This window comes from Ahaetulla prasina, chromosome 1, assembly GCF_028640845.1.
Source record: "Ahaetulla prasina isolate Xishuangbanna chromosome 1, ASM2864084v1, whole genome shotgun sequence".
Taxonomy (NCBI): domain Eukaryota; kingdom Metazoa; phylum Chordata; class Lepidosauria; order Squamata; family Colubridae; genus Ahaetulla; species Ahaetulla prasina.
The window spans coordinates 303,184,460-303,198,001 of NC_080539.1; the positions used below are offsets into that span (position 1 = coordinate 303,184,460).

At 38.0% G+C, this 13,542-nt stretch overlaps 1 protein-coding gene and 1 pseudogene across 4 annotated transcripts in view; one reads left to right on the forward strand and one right to left on the reverse strand.

The window, feature by feature from the left end:
* The window catches only part of CDAN1 (codanin 1), a 36,998-nt gene that overhangs the window by 429 nt on the left and 23,027 nt on the right, over positions 1-13,542 (forward strand). For 2 of the 4 annotated variants that reach the window (XM_058161989.1, XM_058161988.1), the window contains exons 2-8: positions 2,929-3,620; positions 5,878-6,090; positions 6,808-7,001; positions 9,845-9,964; positions 10,760-10,838; positions 12,209-12,329; positions 12,818-12,927. In XM_058161989.1, the coding sequence (XP_058017972.1) occupies positions 2,929-3,620; positions 5,878-6,090; positions 6,808-7,001; positions 9,845-9,964; positions 10,760-10,838; positions 12,209-12,329; positions 12,818-12,927 (1,529 nt within the window). The remainder of the gene's footprint in view (positions 1-2,928; positions 3,621-5,877; positions 6,091-6,807; positions 7,002-9,844; positions 9,965-10,759; positions 10,839-12,208; positions 12,330-12,817; positions 12,928-13,542) is intronic. The other 2 variants (XM_058161990.1, XM_058161991.1) reach the window with 2 other exon arrangements.
* LOC131187580 (metal-response element-binding transcription factor 2-like) lies at positions 11,112-12,133 on the reverse strand (annotated as a pseudogene).

Consider the following 13,542-nt stretch of genomic DNA (forward strand, 5'->3'; position numbering starts at 1 on the left):
TGCTCCTCCTGCGCGGCCCTGGAGGCTACGGAGCAGGGCACCTCTGGGGCCTCCATGATGTGTGTGAATCCGCTCTTTATCTTGGGGGGGGGAGGAACCACGTAATCCTGACCCCGAGATCCCGTGCGCTCCTTCCCCCCAATTGCACTGACCTGTACGTGCTTGCAGGTCAGCCTTGGCCGCGGGTCAGTGTCTTTTCAACCCATTCCGGAGGGGAGGAGGAGAAAGTTTAAATTTCCCCCTTGAAATTAAGGCTGGGAAAAGTCAGAGGAAACTTATTCCCAAGCAGATGCGCCCAGAGTTGCAGATGTCACGAAAACCATATTTCACATGCGTCTGCTGTCTTTTGCGCATGTGGGAATGAGTTCTTTACAAAAACAAAAGTTTTGCCTGCAGGCTGGCAAATCAAAACAGGCTTGGATCTTGGATTACCTGAAAGGGAGAAAGCAACGGGATTGTCGTTTCCTGTGCGGAGTCAAGTAACATTGTAACCATATCCAATCAAGTTACTTTGGCACCTGCAGCAAACAAAAAAAAATTTGATAGCAACTGCTTGCATGTCAAATGGCGGAAGTGATCACATCAATCTAGCTTGGCTGGAGCCATTCTTAAATATAATCTAGGATTTACTGATCAAGGATCAATTTTGATATGCTATCTAAACCATCAGGAGATGGCATAGGGTCCACAAACATAATTCTACTTAGGCATGAACATTTATAACTGGAAGAACTGTAGAATCCCTGAACTAAGCATAAATAAGTCTTTGTACTATTTCACTCTCTAGAGAATTAATGTTGGACTTGAGATCTCTACACACACATGCAATGTATGTGTTTTGCTTGGTCAGTTTAAAGAAACATTACAGCCTAACTGTGCATAAGTATTTCCTATAATCAGTGAATAAATCAATGTTCAGCAACTCCAGGTAATTGGAAAGTAAATTATACTCCCTTTATAAGCAGCTGTTTGAACAAATATTTGATTGTCTTTTTATTACACTGGTTATTGTGTAGGGTATTTTAAAATGGCTCTCTTGTGATTACAGTAATTAAGTAGTGCATTGCTGATTAAAGCATTCTTAGTGTCATTCAAAAGACTGTCTTTACCTTCAGTGCCTTTGTATTTTGGATGGTGCATGGGAACTAATAAGATTTTAATGCCATTTGTTGGTCTAAAGATGCTAAAGAAGTGCCAGTTAATTGTTTAATTTTAATTATTAAACTATTGTTAAAATTAACAATAAAAAAACTTTAAGGAAGTAGAAATAAAGGGAACTAAGGGCAAACCCAGATACACAAAATAAAGCCTATAGGAACTGGACATCTTTCCTCTATGCTCAAAAGACTCTGCTCCAAATTAAAAACATGCTTAAGAAACAAATAGGAAGCTTGCATATTGCAAAGCAAGACTAAAATCCTCTAGTACAGGGGTGTCAAACTCAAGGCCCATGGGCTAAATCTAGCCCACAGGGTGCTTAAATCTGGCAGGTAGGGTCAGCCTGGAAATAGCAAAGGACTGGCTGGTGGTGCCTCTGGCAGCCAAAACGGGGCCATTTTGGCCGGCAGAGTGCTGCAAGAGGCTGTCTAGGCTGAAAATGGGGCGCGGAGACCTCCATTGTACCAGCTTCTTCCTAATTTAGAATAGCGGTCCCCAACCTTTCCAGCTTTGTGGACCCACACCAGTGATTGTGGGGGGGAGGGGATGGTTTTGCACATGTGCCACTGGCACAAATGCAGCTTTGTGTACTCCCCTGCTCGCCCACCATTTGTGTGGCCTGGTTCCCAACATGCAGCAGCTGGTACCTGTCCCCAGACCCCAGACCTGATTTAGAACTGTTCTGTGGATATAAAGTGCCATTCTGTCTAAACAGGCAGATTCTGGATTAAATGTATTTGGCCATAATGTATTAAGTTGGAATTCTTCATCCTTGTAATGAGCAAGTATATAACTGTCTATCTGCTCCTGTTTAGCCCCTCCTGCAGATGGAAGTGGCTAAAGTTACCAGTGATTTACCATGAGAGGAAATGACCTTAGCATTTCACCCAAATCATTGTTCCTATGTCCTCTGTAACAAGAGAACATCTGTAGCTAAGATTTATGTACATGGGGTGAATGGAAAAAGCAAGAAACCTAATGCTTAGTTTTCGTTCTGGTTAATTTAATGAAAGTGTAATAAAAATTAAACGTTTTCATATATGAAGCTTAAATTATCCAGAAAAGAAGACAGATATATTTACAAAGGAAATGAGTACTCTGATTATAGAAGATTTAATAATACTGGTAGAAACAGCCAAAACAAGCTTCTAATGCAGCTTTCCTATGGCATTTTTACATATTAGAATCCATCTTGGACAGTTAGTAATATGCATCTGCTTGCAATTTTCTGTTGAAGTCTGATATAAATTATGATAAATTGTTTTTCTGACTTCCACACAGTTCTATTTCTTTAGAATAGAAAACAATTTTGCTGTAGTAATGAAGGGGAAAAAATTAAAATCTTCATTCTGACATTCATTGAAAAGAGAAAAATTGCTGGTGGAAATCACTGTGGTAAATAAATATTTTATATAAATATCAGCATATACAGGATGGTGCTTTTCCAAATTGGCAACTGAATGCCAAGATTTTTAAAACTGTATATTGGTAGAGCAATGTGTAGTCGCATGTTGTTACCATCTGTTAATTTGGTAAACGTTTGAGAGGAGAAGTGATTATGATTTAATGAATTACGGTAAGTCTCTGATTTCTGGTCTTAGATTACCTGAGGGATTTGGTTTTGAAATTGTTTCATTTGGGTTTGTATGCTTATAATAGAAATTCATAACTTTCATTCTTGTAAAAAAAAATGCATATAGCTATGCATGTCTGAAGTAAAATTCAGAGCAAAATAAATCAGTTGATGTTTATTATGATTTGTTTGTACAGGACACTCCAATTCACCCAAAACTTGTTGCCCTTAATTTGCTTCAAAAAGACTTTGTTCCTTTTTTGCTGAACTACATCAGGGAACAGACTAGTCAGATATTGACCCATGGACCATCTACCCCTGCTAAAATTCCAAATTCCAAGATCTTGAGAAATTCTAGTAGCTATACTAGAAGGACCGGATCTGAAAAAAAGTTCCATACTAGTAGCTGTCGGGGACAACTTTTCTTTGATAGAGTTCCTACTGGCTTGCAGTCTCCAAATACCAGTATTTCTGCTTCAGAATTGCATGGATCTTCAGTTGTTAATGGGTCAAATGAACTGAATTCCAGTAGTGATCTCTTAAATGTGGATCTCAGCAGTAGCCCAAGTGTGGGTTCGAGCCCTTTTTTCTCTCGCAGTGAGAGACGATCTGCTCAGAAAACAAACTTGGGGAGTTTTCTTGTTGCTGCCCCAATAAGGCGAAGCAGAAGAAAAGGAAGCAATTGTGCAAGTGGTTCTAGTCGGCCAATGGGACACGATGTAGGAAGAAACACAAGTGATGAAGTAAAAAGTGAAAGTTCCTCATTCTCCTCATTGAAACAGAAGAAACCGGGTGAAATGAATCTTGTCTCCACTTGTTCGCCATCTGACCAACTTAATTTACATGATTTGGAGGAGTTTCCACCCATGAGTGCTGCTGGAAAAATAAAGTAAGTCTCAGCTCTCAAATCTTGGTAATTCCGATGAAGAAGAAATGTCCTGCTTCTGGGATGGCAAGATAACTTTTAGAGAAATGCAGGACTTGAAGCAAAGTTTCAAGCAAGGGTGTCAAAGTTAAGACCTGTGGGCTGGATTTAGCCCATGGGGTGCTTAGATCTGGCCTGCAGGGCCGCCCTGGAAACAGTGAAAACAGTGCCTCTGTCAGTGAAAACGGAGCTCGGGGGCCCGAGTGCTGCCTGCCCGGGCTCCATTTTTTGCTGCAACGGCCTCCTACAACCCTCTGCCATAAAAAATGGAACTCCGTTTTCACTGGCAGAGGGCTAGCAAAACAAACTAAAAATAAAACAAAACAAAAGGAGAAATGTTTCCCCTTTTGCATTTGAGCATCCAAGAAGGGACAGAAAAGGAGAAAGGGAGAGACAAAGAGGAAAGAGAAAGAAAAAGAAGTGAAGATGGGAAGAAAGCAAGGGAGGAAAAAGAAGGAAGGGGAAAAGAAGAAAGGAGAATGAAGAGGGAAGGAAAAAGAAGAAAAGGAAGGAAGGAGATTATAATGAGAGGGAAGGAGGGCCTGGGGGAAGTCCTGCCTTAACACTTGGCCACCACAGGTGCCCCCGACACAAGTGATGCCAAGCTGGCCACACCTACCCCAGCCTCACCCACCCCAAGGTCAAAGACAACTCTGATATGGCCCTCAATGAAAATGAGTTTGACATCCCTGTACTACAGGATTCAGGGTTTTCCTCTATTATTTAATGTCTATATGCATACTGTATGTTGATGCCATCCAAATATATGTACAGATATTCCTTGACATACAGCCAATCATTTAGTTACCGTTTGAAATTACAACAGCACTAAAAAAGTGACTTATGATCATTTTCAGACTTGCAACGTTGCAGCATACTCATGGTCATGTGATCAAAATTTGGGTGCTTCCAACTGGCATGCATTTATGACTGATGCACTGTTCCGGTGTCATGTGATTACCATTTTTAATCACCAGCTTCTTACAAGCAGAGTCAATATAGGAACCTAGATTCACTTAATGGCCATAGGATTCACTTAGCAATTTCAGTGATTTGCTTAACAACTGTGGCAAAAAAATCATTCTGCTGATTATCTAGCTTCAGTCCCCTTACAAATGCTAAGACTTTAAATTGCCTTCTCCTTCTCTACAACTTTGCTTCAGGTAAGTGTGTTTAATAGATGCTCATTTTAACAGCTAAAGCCAAAATATTGATCAGATGCCTGTGATATTACATAGAATATGAGTATGTCCTTTTATGTAAAATCTATTCAATTAACAAAATTATTTCTTGATAAATATACATATTTGATAGAATAATCATATAGAACAATGTTTCTCAACCTTGGGAATTTTAAGAGGTGGGGATTTCAGTTTCCAGTATTCCCCAGCAAGCCAGGATGACTGGGAATTGAAGTCTACACATCTTGACGTTCCCAGGGTTGAGAAACACTGGTATAGAGGTTACGGCATGAGTTACTTTGGGCTTGTGGACTCTTGGGCTTGTCATAGAAAAATATTGAAGGGAAAAGTGCTGACAACATTAATGAACTTTTGGAAAGTGATGCATTAATTTATTGAAAAAATAAATACATTAAATTTATTAAAGTATTTTGCCAGTTGCCAGTAGATGGCTGCAGAATATCATAGTTTTGGATTATCTGTATGAAGAAGGAAACTTTTAAGAGACTACAGCAATTTCTATTATGAAATCTTAACTGTTCTTTGGGGCTTTTATTGTAGAAAAAAAGATGAGTAAGGAAGAATTCAATTAAACTATAGAAAATAATGCGTGCTATTGAAAAAAATTGATACTGAAATCAACATTTTCCCTCTCCCACAAAATACTAGAATCCTATGCAACCAATAAAGTTGCATTATGGTAGATTTGGAATAGATAAAAAGTATTTCTTCACAGATCACAGAACAAAAACAGTGGAAATTGCTACTATAATATGTAGCGAGCATTCATTAAGGATAGATTCTATTTCCAATATCAGAAGCAGTATATTTATTAGTTTCAGTTTTTTTAGAATGGAGAAAAAGAATGCTATTGCACCCATATCCTATTTACATAGTCCTCAAAAGCTTATTAGTCACTTAGTCACTTGGAAACTATATTGCATTCTTAGAACCTTGGCTTGAACTGTCAGGTATCTTCTTTTATCTTAAATATTGAAAAGGTTTACTGTCTCTTGAACTGATTTTCTCTTTGGTTTTAGCAAAACCAAACCATCAAGAAGAATAAATCCTACTCCTGTGAGTACTGAGAGAACTCTGTCCAAGCCCAAAATGTGCTTCACTTCTACACCTGTTGGCAACTCTCAAGTTCAGTCTGGAGCAAGTTCTGAGAACCTTAATGATTCTCAGGACATGAATTTAACTTCTATTACAGGAAGCCTTCAGGAAGAAAGAGAGATGTTGAAGAAAGAAAGGTAATAGAACTTGTGATCTGGTGCCAAGGGGAGAGAGAGATATGCTATGGGTTGACAGTGTGATTTCAGGCATTTCTTAATGGAATGGGACAACTCACCGCAGCCAATTTGTCACAGCCAACCACTGCGAGACAACTCGCAATGGCCAACTCTCTACAGGACAACTCGCTGCAAGACAATTCAACAATTAAATTTAATTATTTAAAATAATTTTTGTCATTCACATTTGATTTTGTCCCTTCTTTGGCATCCTTTCTTTAAAGATGATATTCCACTTTTCTTCTATATTAGTGTAACTGTTGTTCTGTGGCGAGTTGTTACCCAGTGAGGTAGCTGCACTGAATTGGCTGTGGTGAGTTGGCTGCGGTGAGTTGTCATATACCCATTTCTTAAAGAAATAGAACATCTTAAATATTACTTCTCCATTGCTTTTAACAGAGATGTGATCTGCAAGTTCTAACTATTCTCCTTGGTGTTTTTTTAGATTCATAAGTAACTGGGTTTATTTTCAGATTTGGTCCATAGTATTATATAAAAGTGCTGTTGTTACAAATACAGCAGGAAATAGCAGTAAAATGTATTAAGATAAGTTTCTTAAAGACTTCACATTTTTTAAAATTCTGGATAAATGTTTGAAATAATCCAGCAGACGCAGTAGAGAAGGTAATGTTTTTATGATTGGTAATTCTGTGGCCATTTACTCTTTTTGTATTACAGATCTAAATTATTGCATCACACGTCTTCCTCTATAAGTTTATCTCTGGATTCTGGCATGCCTACCAAATCTAATGTTGGTTGGAATGTATATTTCCAAACTGAAAACCAGTCGGTAGCCTCAGCTGATGTCAACAAAGTGACTTACAGAAAACAGCTGGAACACTTAGCTGAGCTTTATTCCATTTGCATAGCAGGTAGAAAAATTGAAACGGACTAACACTTGGGATTTCTATTGATTTGAGAGAAGAGCAAGAATGACAATGTGTATGCACAGACATTTATCAGAGATGAAATTTCAAATGAATCTTGCTTTGAAAAAACAGTAGCTGATAAGAGTACAATGCTGTTCTTACACCAAACTTATATATGTATTATGCCCCATTCTGTTAATAATAACTGCTATAATAATGCATACTCGGAATCAGAAAACTGAGAAATATAATTCTGCGCAACTTAGTTTTTTAAATTAATTCATACAAATTATATACATTGACTATCACTGCTACAGGCAGGGCTCGATGTATTATTATTTATTTATTAAATTTATTTGCTGCCTAACTCGCTCCTGCAACTCTGAGTAGTTTGTGGCCAACTATTTGAAGTTATGATGGTGCTGAATGAATGTTGGTTACGACTAGTCCTTGAAGTTCTGGCCTTGCTATGCTGCCTTGGCACCCTCATAGCGCTTTCCCTGAGCCTTGTCGCATCTCCCCCACTACTTATGCTATCCAATTTTCCCTTGCCACACCTCCCTTGCCACTTGTGCACCTCTGAGGATCTTCCCCAAGCCATGCCTCCCTCACCTCCCCACGCAACCTGCCCAAGCCTTGTCATACTTCCTCCATACCCCCATGCACCCCTTGATCCTACCCCCTACCCAGCAACAAGCCCAAACTTCACTGAACTCGTGCTGTGCCACTCAAGCCCCCTGTGCACCTGTGCATGTCCTGCGCAAGCAAGTCAGCAGGAAATAAATGGCTGCTGCCTGGTGGGACACTTTGAATGTGGGAAGCCAGCAGGAAATTGCAAGGAGAATCTTTTATTTATTTATTTATTTATTTATTAAATTTTTATACCGCCCTTCTCCCGAAGGACTCAGGGAGAAGCCAAAAGATAAAAAAACACAGAAATGTACAATTAAAACGACAATTTAAAACCGAGCATATTTAGAAAAAAATGGCCACATTTAAAAGTTTAAAATTTAAAATTATAAACCATATAATAATAAAACCCCAGTTAAAATTTTAAAATATTTAAAATATTAAAAATATTATAAATATTATGCCAGTCACGCTTGAATAAATAAATGCGTTTTCAGCTCACGGCGAAAGGTCCGAAGATCAGGCACTTGACGTAGTCCAGGAGGAAGTTCGTTCCAGAGCATAGGAGCTCCCACAGAGAAGGCCCTTCCCCTGGGGGCTGCCAGCCAACATTGTTTGGCGGACGGCACCCTGAGAAGACCCTCTCTGTGAGAGCGTACGGGTCGGTGGGAGGCATGCGGTAACAGCAGGCGGTCCCGTAATCTAATGATTAGTTAACAATCTAATGTTTAGTTAACAATAGTAATTGGGTTTGCTGTCGAAATTTGAGAATTACCCATAATAAATCGTAGCTTATGAACAACAGTGGCTAAGTCAAAACTAAGCCAATTATTTTTTTGCATTGTTCAGTATACTAGAATGAGAATGAAAAATTCTGATTAAATCAAGCCATAAATTAATCATATCAAGCCTGAATTATTAGAGAAGAGGATAGCATTATGCTAAATATATTATAATATGTATATATATAAAACTCATTATATTAAGCCATAATATGGTTGGAATCTTAGCATATTATGTGACATTTTGGTCTATTGGTTCTGATTTAGCCTTATACAAAACAGCGTGGTTTATGTAATTGTCATTCTGTTTGACAGGGAAAGATAGTACTAAAGCTTTGCTCAATGAGAATGAAAAATTTTGATTAAGCCAAGCCATGAATTAATCATATCAAGCCTGAATTATTAGAGAAGAGGATAGCATTATGCTAAAATGAGTTCTTGGAATGTCTGATTGTATTAGACATTTTTTAGCTTGCAAAAAAGGCTTCAGATGAAGACAAGTCAGACCTTAGCTTAATGCAGGGAAACTATTCTTTTACAGTAATAGCTGTGTTCCCTTGAGAGTAGGCTTTTGGGTATATAGTGTCCAGGCAGAGCTGAACGGGGATAGTAATTTTCTCTTCAAGATAGCTTCCTTTTCTCATTCTCCAGTTTGTTATTCAGAGAGCAGCTTCTGAAACTGTTATAGGTTACTAGCCATTTGCATTAGGCAAGTGCAAGTCCTTGATATTTTGGTGTAAAATAATGTAAAAATAATAAAAGTAAACATTTTTTCCCCTGAAAGTCAAATCAGTCTGTTAAAGCAGTTTTTAATTGGGTAAAACCAATAAACCCTAGCATCTAATTTTAAATTTATTTTTAGTTACATATATTTTATCAATGTTTTAAAAGGCATTATACGTTGCTCCTTTTTAAAATATAAAAGTTTTTTTAAATCTAAACACAGGTTGATATGATCGTACTTGTCTTTAAAACACAGGTAGTCCTCGACTTACAACAGTTCATTTAGTGATTGTTCAAAGTTACAACAGCACTGAAAACAGTGACTTATGACCGTTTTTCATTTACGACCATTGCTGCATCTCCATAGTCACATGATCAAAATTTGGATGCTAGGCAACTGGTTCATATTTATGATGGTTGCTGTGTCCTAAGGTCACGTGATCGCCTTTTGCGACCTTCTGACAAGCAAAGTCAATGGGGAAGCCAGGTTCACTTAACAACCAGGTTACTAACTTAAGAACTGCAATGATTCACTTAACAACTGTGGCAAGGAAAGTTGTAAAATGGAGCAAAACTCATTTAACAAATGTCTCACTTAATAACATAAATTTTGGGCTCAATTGTGGTCATAAGTCAAGGACTACCTGTAATGAACACCAGAGGGAACCTTTTGGATAACTGCTATTCTTGTTTACTTTTTTTTTTTTGCAGAAAACCTCGTGCCAAATATCTTCTCAGAGCTTTTCTTTGTATTGCAGCTGCTAACAGCAAAGGGAACTTCCTTTGCAGAAGATAGGGAGAGTAACATGGGATTTATGGAACAGAACGCAGGTCAGACATGATATAAGAATCCTTAGATGTCATATATGATATGTATATTATAGCACATATGATAGTAAACAATGTTAGAAGGATTCTACTAAGAAAAATAAGATTTTGGAAAAGTTTCATTTAAATGGACTGAACAATTTATTTTTAGCTTAAATAGCAATAGCACTTAGACTTACATACCGCTTCACAGTCCTCTCTAAGTGGTTTACAGAGTCAGCATATTGTTTCCAACAATCTGGGTCCTCATTTTACTGACCTCAGAAGGATGGAAGGCTGAGTCAACCTTGAGCCTGGTGAGATTCAAACTGCTGGCAGTCAGCAGAATTAGCCTGCAGTACTGCATCCTAACCATTGCGCCACCACAGCTCTTTTACTGATTATGAAGCTGCAGAAGTTATAGCTTCTCACTGTAACTAAAAAACTGAGAAATTATTAAGGTCTTACGAGGTATGTTATGTTGCAAGGCAGCTTTCAACTATGGTTTGACATGCATTATTTGAAAATCATTTTAACTTAGTTTCCCAATACTTATATAATCAGAAGCCATGTTTAACATCTAGATTTTTAGCTTATTTCCTCATTTGGGCAGCAAGAATATTTAAAATAAAAATTTTGAGCAGTTGATGCTATCTGCTGAGAAGTGTTTTATAACAACGTATAATTCCTTTGGTAGTTATTCTTTCCTAGGTGTTCAAGGTAAATGGCAGTCCTGGAAGCTGTGTCTTTGTTCTTGAACCTGCCTGAATTCTGTGGAATGAGTTCCTTCAAGTACTTTTTTTCCTATTTTGTTTACAGATTTGATTGAGAGGCAGCACTTTCACAGTATACACAACTGTGTTTACTTTGCTGTGCAAGTTTTGGATTATCAGTTTGAGTAAGTGCAATGATTTAGCTGCTTTCATAAGAAAGCAGATACTTTCACACCTGGTATTTATTTCAAACTGTTCATAGGCTGCATAGCTTTCCTATTATTTTAATTATTTATTTAACATAAATTTATCTCTTTATATCACACAACTCTGGGCAATGTACAAAGGATACAACAGCAATCTTTTTTTTTCTTTTTCAAAATTTGTCCTACTTACAGAAAATAGTCCCTACTCACAAAAAAATACCCATGGAATATATACTAGAGACAAGGCTTTTTTTGACTTGTGAATATTTTAAAGCAAATGAAATCCCAGATTCCCAACCCAACGCAGTCTAGATCCTCATTTTAAGCACATTAAGAATCTAGCCTTATTTTTTTAGTCAGTAGGCCTCTTATGTGATAAAAAATTGTTCTGTTCAAGAAGTGTTATGGCTAACTTGGTTTTTCATTTTTACAAATATCCATTTTGGTTCCCTTCTGCACTCCAGTACTCTGCCTATAAATAGATAAAGGACAGTGCAGGAAATAATATTTAGCACTATAGTCAGGAAGCAGTTTCTCCTTCCCATTCCACAAGATACTGAACTTTTCCATCAAGTGTAACCCGACATTACACTTGTGGTATTTTTCACCACAAGCTATCCTACCTGCAGCAGCAAAGTAACTGGTAATAGAGTTCTTGAGATGATTAAGCTGCAACTCCTGATCTGCCAAATTATTCAGAATCTCTGTATTGAGTTCATCATATTGATAGGCATCTTTGCCTTTGCCTTCTGGAGTGCTTTTCGTGGGAGACGTCCTCTTCTCCTTAAGTGGGGTATCATGGATGGCCAAGTTCTTCCTGTTCGTGTCCTTTTTCTAGAATCAGATAAACTGCAATGTTTGGAAATACTATTTGAGGTGGTTTCTTTTGTACTAGCAGCACCTGTGGATTCCACATCTGAGGTATTGGATGAGTGTGCAGTTCCATCGGATCTTCCAGTAGTGCTAGGAGAATCCAAAACAGGGGATTCTGGCACTGTAACAGGTTCTTTTTCCAAAATAGATGGCTCAGACATTCTTTGAATCATTTATCTTGGCATATAAAGAGCTCACATCAATAGAAACAATCCAGAAGAGAGAAAAGATGACTATCATTCTTTCTCCTTTGGCATCAAAGCCCCATTTAGAAAGGATGATTTTCAGGAGCTTCCTAAATCTTACCTGGGCAGGATGTTGCTCCCAGCATAGCTCCAGTCAGTGGGTGATAGAGCTGAGAATGCAGACTGTCAGTGGTGGATATAAAGAGTAGCAATGCAGTGGAATTCATCTTCTTTGGATTTAAATGCAGTATCACAATGTGCTCTTCTTCTTGATTGCTGTTGTCTTGGCAGAATTGTTTCTCATTTAGAGAAAGGGACGCTGAAGCTCCTGGCTGAGAATGACCGAATTGCATCTTTTTCCCTTGGTTTGCATGAGAGGCTAATGGCAGCCTATGAAAACACAACAGCAAAGGTAATATGAAGGAAATATTGAAAAGGGCTTTGCAAAACTTATTGGAAATTACTTCTTGGAGACAAAAACGATGGCTTCTTCAGTTGATAGTGCTTGTGTTGTTTATTTTCTTGACATATTTTTGTGCATACAGTTTTTGCACATGAACCTCCCTCTGCCTTGTAAATGGCAGTTACAATTAACTGAAAAATAAGGGAATACTATTATTAGAATAATAGTATAGTATAGTTATAGTATAGTATAGTATAGAATAACAGCAGCATATGAAATAACAAAATCACGTTTTGAAGGTTATGTTGCTTAAAATCGGTCATTTGATTACACTGCTACAAGTTGACTTACATTTATGTTTTAGCAATGAATCTAAGGCATAGTAAAGAGAAGAGATTGAAATTCCAACTTTAAGGCTAGATTCTGCATACTTTGCTTAGAGAGAAGCGTATATTGAAATGGAGAATTGCTTACTTATCATTATGTGCAATTAACAGGTTTCCCTCTGGTTGCCTTCATGTGTGCAGTCAGTTTCTTTTCAACCAGAAACTGACAATCGATCTAACTTTTCCAGTGATAAGGCATTTCATATATTCAAGAAACAAAGGTAAGAACTTTTGGTTTTCCCTTCATCAAATGCTGCAATAATAATAAATGTAATTAAAAAATAATTAACAAGTTGTTTTCATTGCTCAATTTGAACATATGAACATACTGTTTACAAGAGAATCACTTCCAAATCCATATTCTTGGTTCATTTGAATATTTTTGTGTTTTAGTAGACGAAACTGTTATTACAAAACAAGAGTCAGGCCCTGTATTACGCCCTTTCTCCTTCCATATACTTTGTAATTGTCTCTGTTGCCACAGCAGTTTCTGCGTTTCATCATTATACAATGAGGCCATCTTTGAAAAAGGTTGCAAAAGGTGCTTACGCAGCGGGCCCCCAACCTTTTTGGCTTGGTGGCCTGGCTGGGGGAGGGAAAGGGGAACTGAGCTGTGTGAGTGATGGGCTGGTGCGTGCGTATGTACACACGCACAGCTTCACTCACGCAAGACAGAAGAGAAGATTTTGGAGGCCAGTTTTGCACTCCTTCAGGCTTCTCTGTGCCAAAAGCTTTTGCAAAGGAATGGAAAGCCTGAAGCAGCACAAGATCACTTCCCTGAAGCCTTTCGTCCGTTTGCAGAAGTTTTTGGCCCAGAGAAGAAAAGCCTTTGGAAG